We start from the raw sequence: 25,803 nt of genomic DNA on the forward strand, positions 1-25,803 counted from the left end.
GAGACTGTTAGGCGCACTGGGTTTGTGGGCGTATCTCCTATTGCTTAGTGTAACCCCCTTTTAATCTCTTTGCATTCTTGCCTCTGATGTCCTTTGCGACGTGTTCCTCTCTTGGTATGTGTGTTGCTACTGCCCGCACCTTGTGCCGGAGTGGGGCCTGTGGCAGAGGGGCAGAAAGGGGAGATAATTTGTTTGGTGCTTAGTGCTGAGGGAATCTGGCTCTGATGACGTAGCTTTGGAGTAGACAGAGAGGTTTACAAGCCCTTAAGATACCAGTGTTGGCCACAGGTTTTGTAACCTGTGACAGGCTTTGGGGTTGAATTAGTTTCAAATCAAACAAATAGAAATCCATAGCAAGCCCTGAAAGAAGGATCTTCAGAGACTGCCAGCGAATATTACAGGGAAAGAGAACTGACAGGCAGTTCACTACAAATCTTTGTGCATCCGCCCCTTAAGGCAATCTTAAAAATATCATGAATGTTAGTATGTTTTAGTTAGTGCTCTTGGAAATGTCTTTGTAGCAAGTTTAATTTCATTCTCTTTCAACATGCTTCTTGGGTTTTCCCCATGTAACGATTTGAGGTAGCAACATCTTCTCTGTGGTCCACTTACTACTCTTGCAACAAGCAAGTTTGCGCTTGCTTTTGGGCTGCCACTTTTGCTTGGGAGCAGTTTTCTGTAAATGGCGATGGGCGCTTGGGTTTTAATCCAATACTGGAGCTCTTAGGTGCTACTGTGCTCCTACTACTGCTAGAAAATGTGAGCTTAATCAACTAGTAATTAAAAAGGTGTTGAAAGTTGGGCAGGGGGGAAGCCTCCATTAGAAACTCCTGAGTTATTCAGGTATCTTAGTTTAAATAGCTAAATCAACCAAATTATAATTTTAAGCACACTTCGTAAGTACAGTTCATATACTGCCCTTAAAAAGGATAGAGACTGAATAATGCATTCTGCAAAGACTCCAAAGTTTGCAGCCCCAGCTCAGGGTCCTGCAACAAGTGAGATGTGGTCTGCATTTGCTCCCTTCTGATTATAACCTTTTGTACTGTCCCTATGTATTTTCACGCGATAAAGACAGAGGATGTTTATTAACATTCAACATACACTGTGATAACTAGTGTGTAGAAATCACCTTGCTTTGGTTGTTCAGTTATGCAGTGTTTTGTGAAAGACTGAACAACTGAGATCAGATTTTTTTTTCCTTTTTCAAAGGAAAAGAGAAATCTTTTTTTTCCTGTGTATCTCAGAACTATAAAACTGTACGTAGTTTCTCAGAGGACATGCATGCCCTGAACATAGGTTTTGGCTGTAAACTAGTTTATTTTGGTTTGAAACATTTACACCTTAGGAAAAAGGAAATGTAGTAGAGTTGTTGTGGGTTCCGGTGCCAAAAATGTGATGCCTGAAAGAAAATTGTGTTCTTCTATTCATAACCATTTTAATCTTTCTGCAGACCTACAACAGCTGTGCCAGACTGTGCTTAAACCAGGAAACAGTATGTCTAGGAAGCACTGCTATGAAGACTGAAAATTGTGTGGCCAAAGTAAGTAAGAGAACGGCTTTGGTTTTGAGGGGTTTTTAGCAGATTGTTCATTGTTAATCAAAGAAAAGTCCTTGTTAAAAATTACAGTTAGGAAAAAATATTTAAACAGAAAGCAAGTATTTTGGGCAGGCTTTTCTGTCCTTCAGTGTGGAGATTTCAAACTTGCTGTTTTTCTCTGTTGGAAATGATTACCTGAGTCCTGAGCTATCTAGAGTTGAAGGGTTCATTCTGCTATACAAGTAATAGGCTTTTCCAGTGGGATGACCTGTGTCTGCCTTGTAATTAGCTGTGGCAACTTCAAATGATAAATGTCAAGATACATGGTAAAAATACTGCATGAGAGCTCTTTATATCATGGTTCCTGTTCTTGGATACTAAAGGGGAAGTGCAAAACCTTTCAATTAAAATATAGTGAATGCTGTATTTAAGGGAGAGGGAGGAGAGAGATAGGGCGGTCACAATGGTAAGAAAATGGATATATTAGCCCGTCAGAGAAAAGTAATTCCTTGAGAATTATAGTAGATGTGATTGGAAAAGATGAGGTGCCATTAGCTACCCTCTTTTCTTAAAATTCAACATAACTAGAGTAAAACAACATATGTGTAGGGCTGCTTGTGAATGGAAAACATTTGAGCTGTGATGCAGTATGTTGTGGTGGGTTGAACCAGGCTGGATGCCAAGTACCCACCAAAGCTGCTCTATCACTCCCCCTTCTCAGCTGGGCAGGGGAGACAAAATAAAACAAAATGAAAGGCTCGTGGGTCAAGATAAGGACAGGGAGAGATATTACTGTCACGGGCAAAACAGACTCGACTTGGGGAAATTAGTTTAATTTATTACCGATCACATCAGAGGATGAGAAATAAAACCAAATCTTAAAACCACCTCCACTCACCCCTCCCTTCTTCCCAGACTTAACTTCCCTCCTGAATTCTCTACCTCCACCCTCCAGTGGCACGGGGGGATGGGGAATGAGGATTGTAGTCAGTTCATCACACGTCTCTGCCACTCCTTCCTTCTCAGGAGAGGACTCCTCACACTCTTCCCCTGCTTCAGCGTGAGGTCTTTCCCATGGGAGACAGTCCTCCACCAACTTGTCCAACATGAGTCCTTCCCAGGGGCTGCAGTTCTTCATGAACTGCTCCAGCATGGGTCCCTTCCATGGGGTGCAGACCTTCAGGAACAGACTTCTCCAGCGTGGGTCTCCCATAGGGTCGCAAGTCCTGCCAGCAAACCTGGTCCAGCCTGGGCTCCTCTCTCCATGGGGCCACAGGTCCGGCCAGGAGCCTGCTCCAGCGTGGGGTTCCCACAGGGTCACAGCCTCCTTTGGGCATCCACCTGCTCCAGTGTGGGGTCCTCCATGGGCTGCAGGTGGATATCTGCTCCACCATCAACCTCCACGGGCTGCAGAGGGACAGCCTGCTTCACTATGGTCTTCACCACGGGCTGCAGGGGAATATCTGCTCCAGCGCCTCTCCCCCTTCTTCACTAACCTGGGTGTCTGCAGGGTTGTTCCTCTCACATATTTTCACTCCTTTTTCCAGCTGCAATTGCACAGTTGGGGTTTTTTTCCCCATTCTTAAATATGTTATCCCAGAGGCACTACCACCATCGCTGGTGGGCTCAACTTTGGCTCTGTCGACAGGTCTGTCTTGGAGCCGGCTGGCATTGGCTCTGGCGGACATGGGGGAAGCTTCTAGCAGCTTCTCACAGAAGTCACCCCTGTAGCCCTTCCACTACCAAAACCTTGCCACACAAACCCAATATATATGTATGGAAAGGCTGCATGAAGGATGGGTTTAGCCTTGTGTAAGCTTTGTATTTCCACTGAAAGGAAGTTTAGAATGGGCATGCAGGGCAGATCAGTGCATGCAGCCATCTGTTACTGAAACCAGCTGGCATTTTGTTGCTCCTATGTCACTGCAAACCTGACCACTCGAAAGCTTGTTTTCTCTTTCAGTTATTTATTCCTTGATCTTCTTGAAGTCCTTTTTTTTTTTTCATACTTTGAATGGTTGTTAAAGGTGCCTTGTCCCTTTGGGTGTCACTTTTGTATTGACCTTTAAGATAATTTCCCAGTTAAACCTTTGCTGAGATTTTGCTGGTGAAATTTGGATGTCCCATTTTGATTCCTGTCAGGGAATTGGCCATCATAAAAGTTTGTCATGGTGCTTGCAGGTGGCGTAGTGCTCATAAACTGTGCTTGACATGCCAGGTTACCTTTCACTGGAGAAGCACTTCAGAGAGAAGCTACCAATCTTGGTACAAAGTATTAATATTTAATACCAACACCTCTATTCCTAACTTAAGATGACTGGTATTGCATACCTCTTCCTAAGGCGCTTCATGATACAAAGTACTCTAAGCAAGGTGCCAGAGCAGCTCTGACTGAATTATATCGTCGTACAGCATCATTCTGATGCCATGAAGCCGCTCACAGCAAGCTAACTAGAGTAAACCCATTCACCCCCATCTGCTTTATAGCATCTTGTTTGACCTGATCATCTTCCTAAGGAGCAAGAATGTGCAAGAACTACAGCTAATTTAAGTGAAACCTCTTTTAAATGAAATGACATACCTTTAACATCCTAATGCTCTAAATAATAAACTCTCCTAAAATTGCGTTTTCAGTGGGATCATGGTAAGAGGTGTGGGTAGGGCTTAAGGCAGGAACGGCAAGACTTGTCTCATGTTATTGAGGATGAATTTGAAGCATCACGCTGGAGATGAAAAAGCGTATGTTTTTAAGTGTTGTGTCTCCATATGCTCTAGGACAATCTGCCATCACATATATATATATGAAAAAAACTATATATGTATACATGCATATATATGCACATGCACACACACACATATATAAAACCCCATAAGGACTTTTCTGGGTATATAATTCCTCTAGTATGAGCTTGCCTGGCTATTGTACTCCTTTCCTTTGCTTTCCCAGCTACAAACCAAAATGAAATAGGTTCTAACAAAGTTTGTCTTTCAAAGTCCAGAAGTGTCGAAGCATTTATAAATCCGGTTAGCTCAATGCAGATGGCTCAGGGATGGCATAGGTAAATGGCACAACTGTTAAATGTTCCCTAGGTAAAGGGCTTAAATGGGATTTAAGGAGTTCAGAGGCCTGCTCCTAGCCTTATGCATGTGGAGAGTTTTATCCTCCATGATTGATGTGTCTTACAGCCTTGGACTTTAAAATGTTTTGTCAAGAGGGTGAAGACTGGAAAGTACAACTGCAGGTTTCTGTATCTGCAGCACTTTTCCAAAAGTATTTTAGTGTTTTCAAATTTTTTTCTGTTTGTTTTTTTTTTAAACTGGCAGTGAAAGACTAAAAGGATGACTTTGGAAATCATGATTTACCTTTTCTGATTCTGCAGTGTGGTATCAGCCCTGACTGGTAGCCACAGTCAGCATTATCACATGCTTGTCAGACGTGTCAGTCAGTCTCCAAGACACGATGGTTTTTCTGAAAACAGAATTTCTGATTCTGCACCTACTTGCAAAAAAGAAAATTGTGCTCTGTTAAGACTCCATTAATGCTATTTACTGATCGTGTGCTTGATGTTTCTAATGTTTGTTCAGAGAATGAAATGTGGTTTCCCTTGAGGCCACACACATCAATATTGAGATATCTTTTTTCAGACTGAAGCACTGTCCATCCATCAAGCTCTCTTGTGAACAAGTACTTCTGCACAGGACATCCAGATGTAAATTACCACCCTAACTACTAGCATTCTTTCTAAAATGGAGGGAAAAGAAATCTATAATAAATAGATAGGCTTTTCTTGCAGTGTGCACTTGCAGTCCAGAAAGCCAACCGTGTCCTGGGCTGCATCAAAAGAGGTGTGACCAGCAGGTCGAGGGAGGTGATCCTGCCCCTCTACTCTGCTCTTGTGAGACCCCACCTGGAGTACTGCGTCCAGCTCTGGGGCCCCAGTACAGGAGAGACATTGGGCTGTTGGAGCAAGTCCAGAGGAGGCCATGAAGCTGATCAGAGGGATGGAGCACCTCTCCTGTGAGGACAGGCTGAGAGAGTTGGGATTGTTCAGCCTGGAGAAAAGGCAGCTTCGGGGAGATCTAATTGTGGCTTACCAGTTTCTGAAGGGGGCCTGCAGGAAAGATGGTGAGGGACTGTTTATCAGGGAGTGTAGTGACAGGACAAGGGGTAATGGGTTTAAGCTGAAGGAGGGTCGATTTAGATTAGATGTTAGAAAGAAATTCTTTACTGTTAGAGTGTTGAGGCACTGGAACAGGTTGCCCAGAGAGGTTGTGAATGCCCCCTCCCTGGAAGTGTTTAAGACCAGGCTGGATGAGGCTTTGGGCAACGTGGTCTAGTGGAGGGTGTCCCTGCCCGCAGCAGAGGGTTTGGAACTAGATGATCTTTAAGGTCCCTTCCAACCCAAACCATTCTATGATTCTATTACGAAAGTAGCATAGAGCCACTGTCTTTTTGACTGCTCAAGGAAGTCTGTGTTTATTAGGAAACCTTGTCTGCCTGGTTTCCTGTTCGACGTCATGTTGCCCGTGCAACTAGGTGCTCAGTGGCTTTTGCAAGCCTATGGATTATCTAGTTTTATTCAGTCATTTAAAAATAAAACTAGAATATCATGTTCTGATGAATCTTTGTATATTGTTTGTAGCCCTGCTTTTCTGGTATTTGTCCTCTGAAACTCCATTGATGGGACTTGGGCATATTTGGGTAGAAGCAAATAAGGAACAGTAGAAATTGTTTCAAGTGTGTGCATGTTTTAACTGAAGAGGTGGGATTTTAAATTAAAAATTATATATTGTGATGCACAGATGTCACCTGCGTGATCTATAACATTGGTTCCCTTCTATCCTCAGGAGATTTTCTGTTAATCTTTTGGCATCTTTTTGCCCATTGCCTTTGAGTGATCTACAAGTCTGATGTATATTTAACCAAATGTCTTTAAAAAGGAAATGCAGTCTCTAATTGTGCTTTTATATATGTGTGTACATGCACACACATGCATATATATACATAAACTCCTCCTGTTTGTCTCTTTAGGAACCAAAAAATGTCTCAGAGAGCATTTCTTTTTATGGTACTACTGATGTGCAATCACAACTGGACAAGTTTCTCAGGAATTGGTGTTAGGTGCTTAAATAAGGTAGAAACGTAGCATGAACCTGAGCTCCAAGGACAGGGTGTTTGGTTTTAATGAAGCTTATTGAAATCTGGCCAAATGAGCATCTGTTCCCATTGTTTGTTCCATATTTTGTAAGCCAGTATCTTCGGGCCAGATAATGGTGTTGGTGTGTGCTTCATCCTCAATTAGAGAGGGGCACATTTAAAATTCCCCTGGCATCTGGTATGTCACTAGGATTCTTGTGATGCTCCTGGATGTGCAAACAAGTTTTTCACGGGACCGCTTACTTTCTGTGATGACCTCCACACTTTCTATTTGCTGTGCGGTGAGCGATGCTCTGGTGTGTCTCCAGTCTCCTTGGCCGAGTCTTTGCTTGGATGGATTATATATATATTCCTGTTTTCAAACAGAGGTCTTACCTTTTCATCCTTTCATAATGCGGGCTGTATTAGGTTTGAGTTTTGCTGTTTGCTTGGAGTCCATTAGATTTTGCATTTCCCTGGATCATGGAAATACCTTTTTGATTCAAAGTGCTCTTTTCTTTCCCAGCAAGAGACTAGTGTACACTGATCTCACAGAGTTCTACAGTCAATATGCATTTCCTGCATTCGTTAGATAGGTTTTTACTGTTTTATTAACTCCTGCAGTCAGTTCCAGTTTGTCTGTATCTGCTGTATGAAGCAGTGTTTCAGTTTCATTTTGCACATTGAATTCTTTCCTACATGTGCCAGAGATAGGCACCCTATGGCATACCTGCCAGAGACAATGCAAAGACACCTTCTAAATGGCATACAGCATCCCCAGGTTTCTACTTAGTTCTGAACTCAGCAGCAACTGGGAGAGGTTCTCTGCCTCTATCTTTATCTAAGCAGAATGGGAGGAAGAAAAATAGTCATGCACACCACCCTTGAAAAATTAGTCTTCTGTTTCAGGCAACTCCTTGCTACCCATATGTGATAACTGGTCCTGCTTTTTAAGGTCCTGGCAAGCCAAGGGATTTTTCAGGGTCTTTTAAGCATGTTGTGTCTTCTAGGGAATCTTTGATTGCTGTTCATCATACTTGTAAATGTGCATGCTGCAGTGGTTACAGTATTGAACGAGGAATCTAGTGATTTATTCTCTGTGGCTATGATGGCTTTTCTTGCTCCTCATCAAAAAGGGAACTGAATCATACTCTGCAGCAATGTTGTGAAATTTAACTGTATGCTGTTTGTTTGACCCTTGGATGAAAAGTCCTGCTTAAGCATGTAATGATGTTCTGCTTCTTCAGCAAGCTGTTAGTAGTGTACAGGGGGACAGAGCTATGTTCTGCTCAATTCTGGAAACACGGAACAGGGCTTGGCACTTCAAGTATGCTATGTGAAATTTTCTTTCAAAGATACATAGTATTATTTAGCTATAGCTACGCATTTTACATTCAGAGATGATTCACCTGAAGTAAGGAGTGGTGGAAGTGGCTGGTAATTGAAATCTACCTTCCTTTGTCAGTTCTTTTTGCATTGCTACTTCCGAATTTTTAGAATAAAACCAGCACAATGACAACATTGAGGTCAGAATTTTTATATGAATTCAAAGGAGAAACCACAAGTACTCTTTAATAAACAAACATTTAGGGTTCCAGGCTGAATGTTCCAGTTGGCAGTAGGACAAATTGATCTGAGGAGTGTCCCTCTTGTACTCTCAAGTCCCTTTATGTCACAGATTGATGGCGTCTCTTCCCTGAGATTGTCCCTGCATTTACTTTGCATGAACAACACAGCCAACTGAGTTCTGCTGTGATACACCATTGAGTCTGTGTATCTTCAGATAATGCGTAGTTTTCCAGTGCTTTTGAAGCCTTTCCACTCTTTGAGATTGAAATTAGAGCAATTTGATCATGAACAAATATTATTTGACTAGCTAGCTACATTCAGTTTCCTGATACTCCTTGCACTTTTTAATGAGAAAGTATGTTCCTACATACCTTAATTTTTAGTATTAAGCTTCTGTGTAACGATGTAGAGGGTCTGTCAGTGGATGTGCTTCCTGCTCCAGACCACTCCGTAGCAGGGTCCCTTTTGGTGGCTTGCATATACCTTTCTCTGGGAGGACAGTTTTTGAGGGCATTGCAAACTGAATAAACGCTGCCTGAGCCACTGGCTAATAGAGATTTAAGCATGTTATTTTATCCTTCTGTTGTAGGTGTTCTCTCTGTAAAAAGAGGGTTGTGTGAATGGCGGGTATTGCAGGGACATTGCTGGGATTACTTAATGTTCAAAAGGGACTTTGAAACTGTGAATCCTCAGTATTTAGACAGCACAAGTAGAAAACGGCATCGGAGGTTTCTCTAAAAGCTTTGACCTAATGATGATCTTCCTTTCTTAGTAATATGTCTACTTGTATCTTAATTGCGAGTTTCTAATTTTTTATTTTTATTTTTTTTTTAGGTCAAGACAATCTTTATGCTTTAGCTTCCCCTCAGTCTAATAACCTCTTCGCAAATGACTGAGAAAGAAATGTGATATTCCTGCTCCCCCCACCCCACCATACACATTCTCCAGATTTTGATAGACTTGTTTTATTTATTTCCAAAATTATATCCGCAGGAAACAAGCTGTTTAAATTCAGATTATGCTGAAGCAAAATGGTCCTGGTATGAGAAGCAACGTGCTGTTTTATGAGCGCAGAGTCCCTTTTCTCATAACTGATTGATAGTAAATATTTTCCTGAAGAATTATTGCCAACCATGAACAGTGCAACTGTTTCACTTTTTTTTTCCGTGCTACTTGCTGTACCAGCCATTGTCTGTAATTAAGATCTACAATTCACAATGCAGACGTTTGCACTTCCTCTGGGTCTGAGCTATTTATAAGGCATTTCAGCTGTTCAGAGTTTCTTTTGAGTGTTAAACTACATGTAAACAGGCTTCTTTAGTCTTCAGTTATGCAAACACTGTGAAGTGGTTGTCATTTCTGCTTCTCTTACCACCCAAAATGACTTTGGAGGTCAGTGAAGCCACGAATTATAAAAGAATTGCACTTGCGTGTGTTTTTTTTAAATGCAAAAGAGACTTTGAAGAAATATTAATGTAACAGTTAACTCCTAAATTGCTTTATAGCTGAGGGTCTCTAAATGTATTCTGGAGATCAGTTCTCAAAGCTCTGCAGTAAGGATGGTCAGTAAGGTGCTACGCAAAATCTTGATATGAAGAATCATTTCCAAAGTTTGGCCAACTCAATGGAGATGTTTTTAAATTTTGGAGCCCTGGGTTTGGAATCTCAAGAAAGCAAATTGCGTTACCTGTGAAGCTGAGTTCAGTAAATACTGGAAGGGCTCCCACACAGATCTTAGAGACTCCTCAGGTTTGACTGGTTATAAGGAAAAACTTTTTTGTGGTGATGACAGTCGACTGGAACAGGTTGCTTGCGGAGGCTCCGCAGCCTCCATCCTTGGGAGGTTTTGAAGACCAGGCTAAGTGAAGCCTGGAGCTACCTGATCTGGCTGCATAACGCACCATGCTTAGGGCAGGAGGTTGAGCTGGAGAACTCTGAGGTCCTTTCTAAACTGTATCACCCTGGAATCCTCTCAGTGTACAGGCAGTGAAGATATAATAGAAATCTTTTAAAATTTAGAACTTGATCTGGCACCTGTAATCAAAATTCCCCTGCACCTGTATTGTGTGTAGTGTCACATGCTGTAGTTCCACCCCAGGTGTTTCCTGGTTTGGTGATTGATACTCTGCATAAAGAATTAGAGCCTTGAGGAGTCCTGTCACGGTAAGCTTGTAAGGAGACTTCACCAGGATAAGAGTTATCAAACAAACTGGACTTGCACTTATAAAGCACTTTGGGATCTTTTGTGATGGAAATGTGAAGCAGTTTGGAATCCAAATCGTTGATGGTTTTAGTGGTAAATGGTGGCATGGGAAGAGAAGCATTGCTTCTTAAGTAGTCAGCTGCAGTGGCAGCACCCTCAGATGGTAGCAAATACAAATACCATCATTGTGACATTAACTAGATATGTCTTCAATATTTTTCAAATGCAAGAACTGAAAAAGTTGTTTGAAAAAATATGTCCAGTTCTTACACTAAAGTTTGTGTTGCGAAACACTGGAATAATCATTTCATAGTGTAGCCCACTGCAGGGAAGCCATCGGTGTGGGCAAGTGTCACGTTTCAGAAGGCAGAGCGAGTTCTGAGTTGAGCCTAGCGAGAGAGCTGCTAAAACCGAGCCTGTTTTTGTAGACCGATGGGGATTAACGGGGGGTAAGCTCCGACGTCTTTGCTGTTAGGAGCGGACAGGGGAGGGGAAATAGCGTGGAGCGAGTTCATCATCAGGCGTGTACTGCAGCATTGCCCACTGATGCATGCCGGATCACCCGCACGCAGAGATCACATGGCTCCTCCAAAAGTCAAACGATCAATTCGCCTCGTTTTGGCTCTGTACTTAATGCACAAACAGTGCGATCTGCAGGGCTGTAATTGCATTGTTAGGGCCAAGGAACAAGCCTGTGCCTTTTCAGCAGACAGCTGGCAGGGAAAGAGGCATGTTGTTAGGAAAGAGAGAGGCAAGGCAAATAAAATTACTGCTAACGCTCAGAGATCGGCAGGAGTCCTACTTGCCTAATCTTACCGGTGGGAGCAAGCGGCTGTTGTAATCCAATTATAGCAGCATAAGCAATTTGTTAGACACTCCGCATAATGTAACAATTTCCCAATAAACTCTGACTTGTAATAACGTCGGCAAGAGCCCACATAAATCTGCCCGAATGGTGGGGGCTGGAGTGTTCGGCTGGGGGCTTGTAATTTGTGCCATCAGCACGTTTTGTGGAGTGTGGTGTGGTGCAGTCTTTCAGTGCAGGAATTTTAAGGAGAAAAGCGTGGCACGCCCCTCCAAGAGAAAACCATTAGCAAGGGTCAAAAGAGATACCAAACAAAGCTGGGAGGTGCCTTTTTTAAGAGGGAGAAAAAAATCAACCCCCAAACACAAGGCTCTAGCTACTGAGAATTTAAAAATATTAAAAAGCAGTAATGAAAATTGTAATGTTTTAAATTACAGCAGGGGGAGGAGGGGGAACTAGAATTACATCTGTTTTGGAGGAGGAGGGAGGAGAATACCCTTACTTATATTTAAGCCATTTAAATATTAAAAAAGAAGCTCAAGTATTGAAAGGGATGGTCTGTGCTTACAAGACAGAGAAGCCACGAATCCTGTCCCAAGCAATTCATAATCTACAAAGGGAAAAATTAAACCTTTTCTGGTATCCAGTTACTCTCCCGTTGTCTTTCTTGCAGCTCCTAGCTGGCTTCATGCATATTGGCACAGCATCTTGATGATGTGTCTGAGAGATAAAACGTAGGTCTAGAACCATTCACTTTGAGCGTACCCCAGTGAATTTAACTTTTTTGGCACAATGATGAATGTCCCCTCTGGTTCATGCAGATCTACACAAAGAACTAATCTAATTTAGGTATTATTTAAAAGTAAAATCAGTCTGCTGCTCTCTGCCTGTCACTCTTAGAGCACATTGCGAGTTACAGTGTCGTAGACACCAGTTTAAGGTTTATGTTTAGCAAGATTTAAGATATCATATTTCTGTTAATCCCTCTATTTAGCATTTCCCTTTGCTAAGATGCAGATAGGCAGCAGGCAAAATAATCCCTTTCTATACAGCATAGAGACTGTCAGAGGTCCAGGATTTTCAATGTAGTTCTTACCACCACTGCAGTGTAAAAATGCCTGACTTTGTAACGCTAACAATACTTTATTCATTTCTTAGCTATGGGATCCTGTGAGGCTTCAGGGTGAAGTGACATTTCTGCTCCGACTCATTCCCAAATTGTGGCAGCACAATGCCTTTTCGTAGGGGGAAAAAAATAGTTCCCAGCTTTACAAAACAGTTTCCCTTATCGTTTGGAGCTCCTGCTCTCAGTCGCTGTGTTTTGATGCTGGGCTACACAGGCTCCTTTGCTTAGCCCAAAATCCCCCCCAAACAAACCCAAAACTAAATTGTTGACCTTGTACATACAGCTCACACAATTATGCCCGTACCGTGTTTGCCTTTACAGTAGTACCATATTCTGTGCAATTTGGGGGTGTATTTACATATTCCCCTGTCATTAGTACTGAGATGATTTTTATTTAAACTGTAAAATAGTAGCTGAGATGTGCAGGCAGGCTGCTGTGTGGATAATGCTGCATATTTTGCCCTTCTTTATGTGGAAGTCAAGCCTCCATTGTTCTTAATCTTCGTTGTCTGCCAGCGTATCAAGATAACAGGCTGAGACGGCGAGCGTTTCCAAAAGTATCCTTATAAATATTTTCTTTCAACATAAATATGCCCCTAAAAGTGTGTTTAAAGAGGGCAGGTATTATCTTAGTTTACCGAAGCTGCATCAATAAACTGCAGTGCTTCTAATAAAGCCACTCAGTGTCTGGGTTTAACTAATGGCTGATTTTCACGGCTTTGACAGTGAGCTGTGTGCGTTATTTTCTCCTGATATTGTAAAAATAATGAGAGCAAATTAGAACAATCAGTTTACCCAGATAGCTGCTGATTGGAGGTGATGGGCAATATGGCAGCGGGTAATCCATCTTCGGGCTCCTGTCACATTAACTTCAGCAGTGTGGAAAAGATCAGGCGGAGCGAGCGGGAAGCCTGCCCAATCAGAAAGCCGAAATTAATGAGAAGAGCATTGTTCTGTGATCAACCTTTTAATTAGCAAGAGTAGAGATGGAGGGAGTGATGAAGCTGGCAGCACAGCTGCACAATGCTGGGCATGTTTTCAGTGAGGGGGAGGAAAAACATGGGTTTTAAATTACCCCTTCTGTGCTCCCTGTACACCGGCAGTGTGTCTTCATTCTAAACCCCTTAAAAGATCTTAATAAACAGCCGCATCCAGGTTAATATTGCAAACGTGGCTGTTACTAATGAGTAGTTTCAAAGTAGGTCCTTTCGGGGGTCATTTAGGAAAATGTTGATCACTGTTTACAAAAAAAAAAAAAAAAAGAGAGAGAGTCGGGGTTTGATGTTGGATTTAAAGTTTCACTGCATCGAGGAAAGAAGAGGAGGGAGGCGGATAAAATTAGAGTAAGGGACTGCCTGTTTTATTACTGCCCTCCTTATTTAGTATATGTTTGAAATAAGATTCCTCAGCATATATTTGAAATGAGACTCCTCAGTTAAAAATACTATGTGTGCCATGTGGCTTTCAGCAGCAAAAAAACAGGAGAGAGCAAATGCTGTGTTGATTTCCTAATGTTCCTTTTTGTTGGGGTTTTTGTCAGTGGGGTTTTTTGCACCAATGTTTTTCAGTTTATTCACTTACCAACAAGAAATCATAATTTGAAAGATTTGGCTGCTGTAATTGCTAAGAAGATTGACTTGATTTATTTTTTTTCCTAGAGGTTTGATAAAATCACAGTTTTCTTAAGTACATTCTAAAAATAGACATGGGAATTAATGACTGTTAGATCTGAATACCAGTCGTAGGAAAACTGGTATTTTTGTAAAGGGAAAAAATAACGTGGGAAAAAGTGATAATTAGGGGATGATTTCTGGGAAGGAAAATAAGAAATATTATGAAGTAGTATAACTGTTTGCAGTGTAGGGGAATCCAGCTGCTTCTGATTAACATGGTTCCTGTTCTTCCTTCCTTACTCATTGCATTGTGTTTTTCAGGCATTACTTTTCTCCTTCCCCGTAATTCCCAAAGAAGTTGTAACAGTTGAAGAACGATGCTCTGTCATTCTGCGCATGGTGTTCGTGCTACTTTTCTTTCATTTTTCTAATCAGGACACAGACTCTCTCACTTTCTGATGGTGAAAAGCAAGTAAAATCTTATCGGTTTGTGAGAGAAGCCAAAAATCAGCTCACTGCACCCAGCAAACTACCGGCTATTGGTGTGGCTCTGCTGTAAGTTCACACCCACCCTCCAGCTTTGCATTGCTTGCTTTTAGGTAGATCGCAGTAAATAGATGAGGTAGAAAGCAGGGCTTGCATGGGTGAGGTGGGTTTTTGGGGGGTTTTAGTTCTAGGCAGATCTCACCATCTTTGCTTACTGTAGTATTTTGACCTTTCTTACTTTGTAACAGTGATGTATCCTCTTCTCTCCCCGTCCTTTAAAAATGAATAGTTGGGATATCCATATAGTTTTATAGCTTGTAAGACATTACATCTCTGTGAAAAAGTTAACCTGATAAGCCAACAGACCTTTTGTACTATCTAAACCAGTTGTATTTCTCATTCATCATTAGTGGGGCTTGCAGTTCTCCCTGTTAAGGTTGTCTAATATTTTCCTTTATAAGAAACAGTTTCAATTTTTAATAACTTTACTACTATTTAACCCTTTGAAGTAAAATTTTATTTCTGCCTCTATCTGATTCCCCCCACTTCCTGTAGCCTGAGGCAGAAACAAAGTTTGGTGTGTGGGATGAACAGTATTCACTTAGCGAACAGCTGTTCAATATTTTATTTTATTTGTGTTGTTTGCTCTGTGCCCCGGGCTGTACTTATTGCATGCCTTTCAAGCCCTGGTCAGAATATGGAAATACAAACTTCCTCCTGGGGTTTTCCCCTGTAGTTTGAGTGCTTCACAAACCTTAATTAATCCTTCCAGTGTTTCTCGGGGCAAGGGCTGAACTCACGGCGTCCCTTTTGTGCGGAGAAGTTCAAAAGGTACTTTTACAACTGAAATCTAGGGAGGAAATAGTTTATTTATAGTAACCAATGAGGCCTCACAGGAGGCGTGTTAGATTAGGAATTATGGCTCCAGATTTTGTGACATCTTTTGTCTTTGTCATATTTTGCTTTTCCATCACAGTTCTTCCATCTGTAAAAAGGGATAATGCTGCTTAACATTTCCTTATTAGACATTTGGGGATCTGGAAACACAGTATCGGTTGAAGCGTGGTTTGTACCAAAGTATTATTTTTGTTTGTGTACACCTAATGTTGATTTGGGTTCCGTTTCTCTGGCACCTTCTCTCTGCCCAGGTCCATCTGCATTTTTAAAAGGCTGTGTTAGACATGCTTCTTGGGAAAGATGCACTTACCAATGGTTGCAGTCAAATTTGCAATCAAATAGGATCCTTATGGGAGGCAAGGGGAAAGTCTGAGAAAAAATGGACACTTTCTAAGCCAAACGTTATTCTTGTTGTTGCTTAAAACACCAATAGCTCTCAAAGCCTTTTGTTCTGCTTTAATAAAACACAAACCCCAGTAAATTATTCCACAGCTGCTTACATCAGTTTTGTCAGTTCCCAAAGAGATTCCCTTGTGGGCTGAAACCAAATGGTAAATTCTTGCCCCAAAGTAATCTTACTGTAAGAGAATAACAGGAAAGAGGCGTTGGGTTGCAGAATTCACCTTAAGTATGGAGCCGCTACCGTGACTCTGTAATGGGATGTCCCAGCATGGGGCATGATATCATAAATACTGTAAATATGCCACATGTGAATTAATAGGTAGCCTAAGGGTTGTTAATGTTCACATACATGTTAAAATGAACATACAGATAACCTGAATTTTTTTTAACCTAATCAACCTAGTTCCTGGTTGGGTTTTGCAACTGGATGATTTTATCAGTGCTAGAAGTTCTTGGTTGTTTTTTGGAGCCTGTTTTCTGTTGATTTAATTTAAAATGTTTCACATATTTTTCACATGCAATTTCCTATATTTTGCATTTTCTCAGTGCAGTTTTCCTGCCTTTCTCTTCCCACCCCCACATGCATCTCTCCCTGTTCTGGCCCCTTCAGTTTGAGAGCTGCTTTGAGACTGGGGGACATTCACACCCCACACACCACCCCTCCCCAGCAAGTTGGGGGAAAATTCATTCTCGGGCTTCACCTTTTTTGCCTGGTCGCTCTGAAGTTTTTCTCTACTGTCTTTCAGGATCAGAGCTGTGTGTAGGGTGTTACTACTTAGTTTCTCCCTGAGGCTCAGTCAGCTTAGGGAACAGTAACGTAACTCTGCAACACCCTGCAAAGTAGCTGCATAGTATCTCAGCAGAAAAGGGGGATCTAAGCCAGGATCAGACCAAAACCTAAGGAGAACCAGGAGTTAGAGTTGTCCCCTAGCTCTACTGACAGTCTAGTCCTCTGCTTTAACTGCAAGTTCATCTTTCCTTTCCTCTTCCGAGGGTTGTGCTCACTTTCTGGACTCCCACCGATTTTCCTCACAAGTTCAGTAACAATCACCTCTTCATCAAACTCTCTCTAAACTACTCCTCATGTGAATGTAACTTTCTGAACATCAGGACTGACATAAAAGGGAACCCCATAGAGCAATATACCTACTTCTGTAAAGCTAGTGATGACCTGAGGCCACCGCAAAGGCTTTGATGTACAGCCAGGTTCTCAGACAATGTTGTATGTGCTCTGAGGAGGTTACAGCTGTATTGACTCCTGCGATCTAAAGAGATCCTCACCCAGCCAGGACTCTTCTGAGGAGGGGCAGCTTTCATCTTTAAGTAAGCTACCCAGAATCCCTGTACAAACTGCTGCAGGGCAAGTCATATGGACAAGCCACCCTAGTTTAGATCTAATAAAGAAAATCATTAAGTAATTAGAGCCTATACAGGAAGGAATTTTCCCAGAACTCTTCCTTCTCTCTCACCCTGCCCTGTAGCTTTCAAAGAGCTCCCACAAATGCTCAGGCAGTCAAGCACACACCAGACCGTGTTTAAGTAACAAAGTTCCCAAAGCATTTCCCCTGTGATGGCCTCAAGCAGAATGCTAGACTCCATGGATCCTATACCTGTGCACTTCCTAGAATGTATATGCTTTGTCCAGCACACCAAAAGCCTTCCTGAATGCTATTGGAGAAGCCAAAACCAAGCCTATTTGTATTATGTGTTAGAATCTATCTCTGGGTAAACGCTGTATATTTTACTTATTCCAATTACTCCATTTTGTTCTGTGTGCTATGAGGGCTAGCAAACTGTCTACTAGCTGTAGACAGAACAGAACACCAGCAACATTTTCTTTAGAATTTCTCTCTCTCCTTTTTTAAAAAAAAAAAAAACAAAACAAACTAAACAAAAAAAACCCCCAACAGGTTAAACTGGTTCACAATTTTCAGACTCAGTTTAACTTGGGAGATTTTTTGTGTGTTTGAAAAAGTAATAGCAAGTCTTATATATCTAAAGGTTTTGTATGGTTTCTCCAGCTGTGTATAATCAATATTACTATTGCCCAGAAATCCTTCCTCACTTAAAAATTACAGTAGTATCTTTTTCTAGGTGAAACACTTTAAAGTTTGGAAGATTCAATTTTTTTACTTGATTTTAACTGTCCCCTTTTCATATATTCAGATAACTTTGTTTCTCACGTAATGCAACATGGTATCTGATCTATAAAATGTAAGTATGTTAAACTTTTTTTCCAATAATATAGAAACACAAGGAGAATATTTATTTAAAGACAAATTATTTTGTAAGTTTACCTTATCAAGGTTTTAATAGCTAAACAGTTATTTATAAACTATTACAGATTGTAATTTGTCTTTAGAAAGATTATAAAACTTTAGCTGTGCTAACGAAATCAATACATATATTAAAGTAGTAGTCCCTAAAATATATCTTGTAGTTCCCATGAAGGTGGGGTCAGAAAAATGTGAATTTTTACGCTGCGTAGATAAGTTATCAGTTGGGAAATGGGAGCAGCGCTGATGAGTCTGCAGTCTCATCTCGTACAATAGTATTTAATAGAATAAAACTGTTGTCATTGGAGAACTTGATGTCTTACCCTTGGTGTACTTCCATATGTGTAATTGTCTTTACCTTCATTTCTGACCATTTGTCACCATAGTAACTTCTTTGGATCAAGTGCTGATACTTAGAATCCCTTCTAATATGAAAGACTAGATCATCGGGCTTCAAATCCTTCCCTCAGGTGGAGACACATTTACCTTCAGAGTTTCCTGATATTGAACTAAAGAACTCTTCATCTTGCGTGGGACCTCAAGTGACTCAACATAAATAATCTGTCTAGTCAGACACTTGTCTCCATCATTCTGTCTCTCAAAGTAGATCATCATTGACTGGCAGGACAAGTTTTGATCATGCTGGTCATAACAATTGATTTGGAGTCAGACAGCTGGTACCTGTCTTGAGTTTGTGCTCTTTGAGGTCCCAAGACTGGCAGATACCCATTGCAACCTATATCCAGATAACTGGTCAGTTAAAGGTAGAAGCTAGCAGAAGAAAGCAACAATGATGAAATCAGCCATATATCTTTTCTTCTAATTATGGAGACAATAGGTGATTGTCCGTGCAGACAATGGAGTTCATAGTCACAACAGCTGACTGCCCGGCAGATCACAGGCTGATCTCCCCAGTAAGTGACTTGAAGGTAACTCCTCCACCAAAAGTGCCTCCATATCAGAAACTTTAAGGTCACTTGCATTGCAAACGTCCAGATCTTATCTTCATCTAACATCCAAACATCACATGAATGAACAGCTTAAAGCTTTGCCTGAGATCCTATGAGAGTTTACCTGGAGGCAATGAAGGTATGAAAAGAGATATTTTCTATTCCCATGTAATACATTTGTTACAAATGCATTGGAGACTGTGAGGGGTGTCCTGTTGAACCAACTGTAGACACACTGAAATTAGCCTCAGGGCAGTCTGAAGTTATCTGTGAATCTCCTGGAGCTGAGATGGATGGATGGATAAAATCTTACCAGAATAAATAGCATGCAACTCAGCAGTCCAGCACCTAGTGGAAAGGTGTAGGCTGTACATTTCATAAATCTTGGGTATGCTCAAGCTCACTGGGCACATGTTAGGCTGAAAGTTGACAGTTCTTTTTCTGCTGAAGCAGTCACCTGTCATCCATGATAGAGGAATGAAGCCCTACCTTGGTATATGTAACCGAGTGGAGCCCACAGTCCCATCAATGTTCTCTACTCATTGAAAGACAATTTGTTCAGTTACCGGTTGGCAAGTTTGCATCTGTGCCCTCTCAGAAATACTCTGAGCTACAAGGTAATGAATGTCCTCTTGCAGTGCAGGACATTGCCTGGTTTGTGTCATTCTACCTTCAGGGACCTCGCAGGTCACTGGTTCCAGCCTTTTGCTCTTGCAGATACTACTTTGTCCCTTTAGTGAACTTAACTGAGTTTTGTGTTAGAACCAGTTAAAGGTTGGTCTGAGGTCTTTTTTCCATTCTGTTTCCATCAGAAGATGATTCCAGAACCCGATTGTTCTAACAACTGGAAATCCTCTCTGAGTTTCCAAGCTAGCTTATTCATGGAGAGATTGTACCACTGTTTCTTCAGCTTGTTTCTTCCTTTTGTTTTAATAGTTCCTTTTCCCTTTTTGGTGTTTATCCCCTATATTTTTAGAGAGCAGTCATATCCTTTTTGTTTTATTGGGATAAATTGAATGGCCCTTGGGGAGTGGCTTAATTTAAGAAATGAGGAAAGAGAAACATGGAAGATGTTTGAGCATTTGTGGTTGAGGAGTTCGTTTTCTAGGAGGAATTTATTTATGTTTATTTTTCTGATCGCTCTCTAGTACGCAGAAATTGTAAAATTATTACCCTAAACTGTACTGCAGCTATTAACACTCAGTCTTATGTACGTGCAAATATCTAATTCTTCTGGCTGATGCAAAGCTTATGGTTTAACTATCCTATTAAGGTAGTGACACAACCTGCATTTCTTCTGAAAGGAAGAGGAAGCTTGGGCAGATGACTGCATGCTCCTCATTGTTATTGTCATGTGTTCTGGTCCCTTTGTTCTCTTGGAGCATTGTTCTGCCCTTTGCAGTACTTGGCGAATACTACTGCTTGACTGGGTAAGGTCTGTCTTAATTGTGTGCATGGGTTCAGATTAACTGTCTTCTCATATCCATGAAGTCTGAGATCCTCCTGTTCCTTCTCAACACAAAATGAAACCCTTGTAACAGTGATAACAAACCGAGAATTTAGTTAAAATACATGATGATTAAAATACTTCGGCGTTGCTTTTTCTGACTCTACTTCTGTCAATTTAAACAATAGCTTTTGTGCCTAGCCTAACATTCATTTAGAAGAAAATAAAAGTGAAAAATACGTAAGTTAACAACTATACTACAAAAAATTAGATTAAGTAAGACTTGTAATTTCTCAGCAAAGAAAGCCCTTCTTCTGACAAGTAAACTTTCCTTATAAGTCTTTGATTGTAGGCTGTAAAAATATTGGTTAATTAATTATGTGCATATGTTGTTTTCGTTGGATTTTTTAAAATTGTGTGAACTACTGAGTTGAATCAGGTTGTTCTCCTGCCATGTTAATTTAGATCTGTCAGCCCTGTTCTGGATCATAATTTGTAGTCCTGGACAGTTCAGAGGTGGCTTGTAATGGAAGCATTTTGAGATTTGATTTAGAAGACTGCAGATGATTAGGCATCACAGTGAATTAATTTCATTGTTTGAGACCTGAGTTTTGAAATTGGCTCAGGTTATAAGTGAATATAAGTTTAAAATTTAAATAGTTGGAAGGATGGAATTGAAAGTCAAGATTGGATGTCCAAACATGTCTCTTAAATCCTGCATGCTCTCAACTTGCAAAGCTAGAGAGCAGGCATATCTGCAGGACTCTCTAAGAACCTGGTTATTTGGTTGCTACAAATAATGAATGATACAATAGCAAAGGCTTGTGAAGCCCAGAGTTGGAAAGCCTTTAAAAAAAATTCTGTGTACAGCATCTTTTAAAAAGAATTTCAGATTTTGCTTATGATAAATGAAATACATCAACATCAGACAACTATAACTTGGCTTCAGTCAAAATCTAAATTGCTTTTCTCTCCAAAAGCCTGGGGAGCGTAGATGAGCTTTGACTGTGAGGTTAGAAACACAAAGTCACTTAGGTTGAAAGATACCTCAGGAGGTCCAGCCTTATGCTCAGAGCAGGGTTGGTATTGAATTCATTACTCCCAGTTAACCTCCACTGCTAGGTACCTGCTTTTCCCAGTTTTACATACACAGAACGTCTACCTTACAATTCAAAGTTTCCCACTGCACCCAAAAATGAAGCCAACACTTGGAGTACATAATGTGCTTGCAGGAGAATGGCTACGTTTGGCACTAGCTGCTGCCTCCCCTTATCTCCTAAGATGGCGCCAAGGACCTCATTAAGTTACGCTGTCTGGAAGTAACAAAAACACAGAAACAACGACTGCGAACTGCTTCCTAAATGAAGATGGGAGATATATTGCTTCCAACATCCATAAGTGATCAGAGATCTTGAAAGTTTCGGTACTCAGGCATGCGTGTGTGGGGAAGCGCTGCTGATGCCATGTCTTAGTGCAGTTCGGTCAGCACAACCTCTCTCTTACCTGTCTCTGATTCAGATCCAAGGCACAACTATTTGGAGATACGGGGGAGAACAGGTGGACTGCTGTGTCAGCCCAAAGAGGCACGCAGCTGAGGGTTGCCAGCATCACTAACAGCTCTGCAACTGCGGAGGTCTTGCTTTCACTTCAGATGTCCTTTCAGTCCCGCTGGACAGGTCAGATATCGGACTGTAATCCTCTCCTGCCACATGCGAGAGCTGTGGGGAGAGAGAAGTTGTTGCCAGTACTTTTCTCCGAGTCCTCTTAAGGGGATGAAAGGAATGGCCTTGGATGCCATCTGTACCGCGGGAGGGAAGGTCTGTGTGTCAGGATTTGGGTGCAGCAGCAGGACTGCGGACAGAGTTCGGGCCCAGAATGGCAAGGACAGCTGTCAGCCGGGACTGAGGGACACTGGCGGGCGATGCTGGGAAGTTTTTGTCAGGTGCTTCTGTCAGCTACTCGGGTCTAGTTACTTCTAGTCTTTCTTACTGGACTTGTCAGAGAAGTGAAAGCATAGCTGTGGATAGCCTAACGCATCCTATTGTATTTCTTCCTCTCTCTGTCACATACTAATATTAAAATTGCAAACTCCTAAACCTGAGCAATGTTCAGAAGTCCCCTGGTGGTTACATATTGAAATTGTCGTGATGAGTAAAGGAACCTAACTAAAGCGCACCCTGCCTAGGGTGCTTACCTTCAGGGGAGTATGAGTTGTTTCCACGGTTGTATTGATTTTAGGAGTGGTATCTGGATGCGGTGGCTCCATTTGGGAAAACTAAAGGTAAAACTTTTTCTTAAAGCACTTGTCTTTTGATCCCGCTTTGGAAGACTGCTGAAATGATGAGAACTGCTGCATTTTTTCTAATTGGTGAAGTTGAAGCCATGCACTTTCTAACGAGTCTGTTTTGTTTAGGTTTTAAGTGACAAATATTTTTGCTGGCACTTGAGGGGAAGGTTGTGCTTGTGTAGAGTTTGGTGTGGTGTCACCTGGTGACATTGCCCTCAGCGAGCACCTTTCATGCAGAGGCCTCCAAAGACGTTCCCAGCATTAAGCTGTGCTTTGTCTCTGTGGAGTGTGTTAGGATACATCTATTTAACCGATAGACTTATGAAATGAAGAGCAGTGATTTGCCTATGGCAGCACAAGGAGGCAAGTGGCAGAGTTAGGAGTAAAACTGGAAAGACTTGGCTCCTATTTTCCTTTCTCATTTTTACATTGTACTGCCAGCTTTCAGTTTATCAAGAATTAATAAGTAATAACCTATGATTAAAAAGGGCTGACACTCTTTCTGTCATGAGATGTTTCTCTGTCTTCAGCGTTGTGCAGAACTCAGCAGGGTTACACCTTTTGAGTTTTACTTAAGCGGTGTTACTCAATATTTAATGCTGAAATAGAAACACATAATTCACAGCTGCAGATGACCTGTCAGCTGCGTCGGGATGTTTGTCAGCTGCAAGGGAGGGTGAGGTAGCAAGACTTTTTTTACACCGTGAAAACTGAAAATTTTCAGCAACTTTTTCATTTAATTTCTTGCTACATTTCACATTATACACACAGCTGACATGGTAATCCCTCAGCTGGTACTAAATTACATTTTAAAATAGAGATCAGTTAATTACAGCAATCTGAGTATTTTTAATCTGTTATAGAGGGAATTTCTCCTGACACTTGTTTCTCCTGAATTTCAGACAAACTAGTGGATATATTCTTAATTATTCATATGACAGCAAAAAGTAAATCAAATAAAAATTATGGACAACCCTACCCCAGCCTGCTTTGGATGAGACCAGATAGTCACAGCTTAACATCTATGGCTCTTCTGTTTTGAGAGTGCTAGAGGGAGCTCTAACCCCTCGATCAAAGGAACAGGCTATATGAATGGTGCATCTGTAGTTTGGTCTGTGGTAGGAAACATTGAATTCTCTTGATGTTTCATTTTATTTTGTATCAGAAGGTTGCATATGCTTTTTCCCGGCATGATTCCAAATTGCTCTTCCTAGATGAGAAGATGCAAATAGTGTGTTTTCGAGTATACTAATATTAGACTTAATACAGGCTATTGTGAGCTGACTGAAAATACAGGAAACAAGTGGGAGGTATCACAGAGGTGTTTAACAAATAGCATGCAATGGTAAAGTCTAATATTCCCTTCCTTTCACAAAGAAGGACAATTCTCACAGTAGAAGACCTAATGATATTTAAAAGAGAATATATTTAAAACTGTTGGAAGGAAAAGCTACTTTACTCAGCACGTAATTGGTTCTTAGATGTTTAGCCAATTATTATAGTAGAAGTTAAAGAAAGGGTTGGTGGTTGTTAGGTAAGTTTACAATGAGATGCATCAGTGCATGAGGATGGAAGAAATTTCTCACATGATATGCTCCACACTGATTATATTCTTGATATGACAGGAAAGGAACTCTCAGAAGTGGGATGAAAAGAAGAAGAGAAAACTTAGCCTGTATTTGTAGAAAGGATTGATACTATTTTCACTGTTTATTAATCTCTTTAAAAGGAATAGTGGAATCATGCCTTTGAGCGAAAGAACATTATGTGGAAAATACAGTATGTTGAAGGACCAAGTGAGGCTAGCAATCCTGATCTGCCCCAGTTCACTGGGATTTTTATATTGCTTGTATGTTATATTCAAACAATTCCACTTTGATTGAGTTTACTAAAGGGAGTGGAACACTGGAAGGTTCCCTCCCTCCTTTAGTTTGAGGTTTTTTTCTGAAAGATTATTGGCACCTGAGCACTGAGGCAAGGAGAAATCCCTAGTATGATAGTCTGTGACTTGGGCTTCTGGGTTGTGCAATTTGAGTACCAGCTGATAGGGAGAAGGTCTGGTCAGCTGTGGCACTGAGTATGCCTTCCTGAAGCGCTGTTATGGTCAGAGCTGGTTGCTCATTCTTGCAGAGGGTACTATTTCTTGTCTTCCTTTTGTTATGTACTTTCATGTATCAACAGCATGTGGCCTAACCCAACCTAGTGCAATTTCTGAAGAGACAGAATTCATTAGAAAATGTACTTAGCTTGAATTTTTGGAGCCTGTTCCTCAGGTCATGAATCTCTTGCCAAGTACCAATGAAAGAATGGACCAACACAATCTTAAAGTTTCCTATGAATTTATATCTTAAGTTGAAATGAACCTCTGGAGGTCTCCAGTCCAACTGCTTATTCAGAGGAGGATTACCTTCAGTCAGCTCATTTTGCCTGGGATGTTGTCCACTCATATTTTGAAAATCTCCCTCTTAATGTCCAGAGTTTTGCTTGCTACAGCTTGTGCCTGTTGTCCTTCTTCCTGTCGTTATGCACTTCTGAAAAGACTCTGTCTCACTTTCCTCCATAACTTCCCTTGAGGTAGTGGAAGACTGGTAGATAGCCTCCAGTCTTCTCCAGGCCAGACACCTCCAGCTCCCCCAGCAATCTTGGTGGCTCTTGATGGGAATCACCCCAGTTTGCCAGCAAGGCAACATTTGACTGCAAGGTTAGCAGAACAGCTGATGTCGAGAAGACAATGCACATTAGTGGGTGAGAGTTACGGGATTCTCTTGTAGGGGTTATGGGGGGCTACAAGGCAAATCTGTCAAGATTTTGGCTGCAGCCCACTGACCAGCTTTGATCTGACATGGTGCAAGAGTAGTATTGGTATCAGTCAGTGTGAGCTGATGAGATGTCCTCTTCTAGATCTAGCTATACTGGTGGAAAAGAATACCACTCAGCCTTCGTCTGGCTGCTGCAGGTTGCTGCCCTCCAGGATCTGTCAGCAAAACTGCAAACCTGCTTTCAGTTAAGATGAGGTATTTTAGCTTAGACAGTTTAAATAGCAGGTCTTTGCTAACAAGCTTATT

General features: G+C 41.3%; 1 protein-coding gene and 1 long non-coding RNA gene across 16 annotated transcripts in view; one reads left to right on the forward strand and one right to left on the reverse strand.

Moving 5' to 3' along the window:
* Nucleotides 1–25,803, forward strand: part of BTRC (beta-transducin repeat containing E3 ubiquitin protein ligase) — a 121,663-nt gene that overhangs the window by 63,272 nt on the left and 32,588 nt on the right. For all 15 annotated transcript variants that reach the window (XM_075758065.1, XM_075758067.1, XM_075758071.1 and 12 more), the window contains one exon: nt 1,454–1,543. In XM_075758065.1, the coding sequence (XP_075614180.1) occupies nt 1,454–1,543 (90 nt within the window). The remainder of the gene's footprint in view (nt 1–1,453; nt 1,544–25,803) is intronic.
* On the reverse strand, nt 12,336–22,360 carry LOC142602590 (uncharacterized). Its single transcript, XR_012836329.1, has 3 exons — nt 21,955–22,360; nt 13,176–13,291; nt 12,336–12,489 (listed from the first exon to the last, which is right to left on the reverse strand). It is a non-coding gene; the product is annotated as an uncharacterized LOC142602590 (long non-coding RNA).

This window comes from Balearica regulorum, chromosome 7, assembly GCF_011004875.1.
Source record: "Balearica regulorum gibbericeps isolate bBalReg1 chromosome 7, bBalReg1.pri, whole genome shotgun sequence".
NCBI lineage: Eukaryota > Metazoa > Chordata > Aves > Gruiformes > Gruidae > Balearica > Balearica regulorum.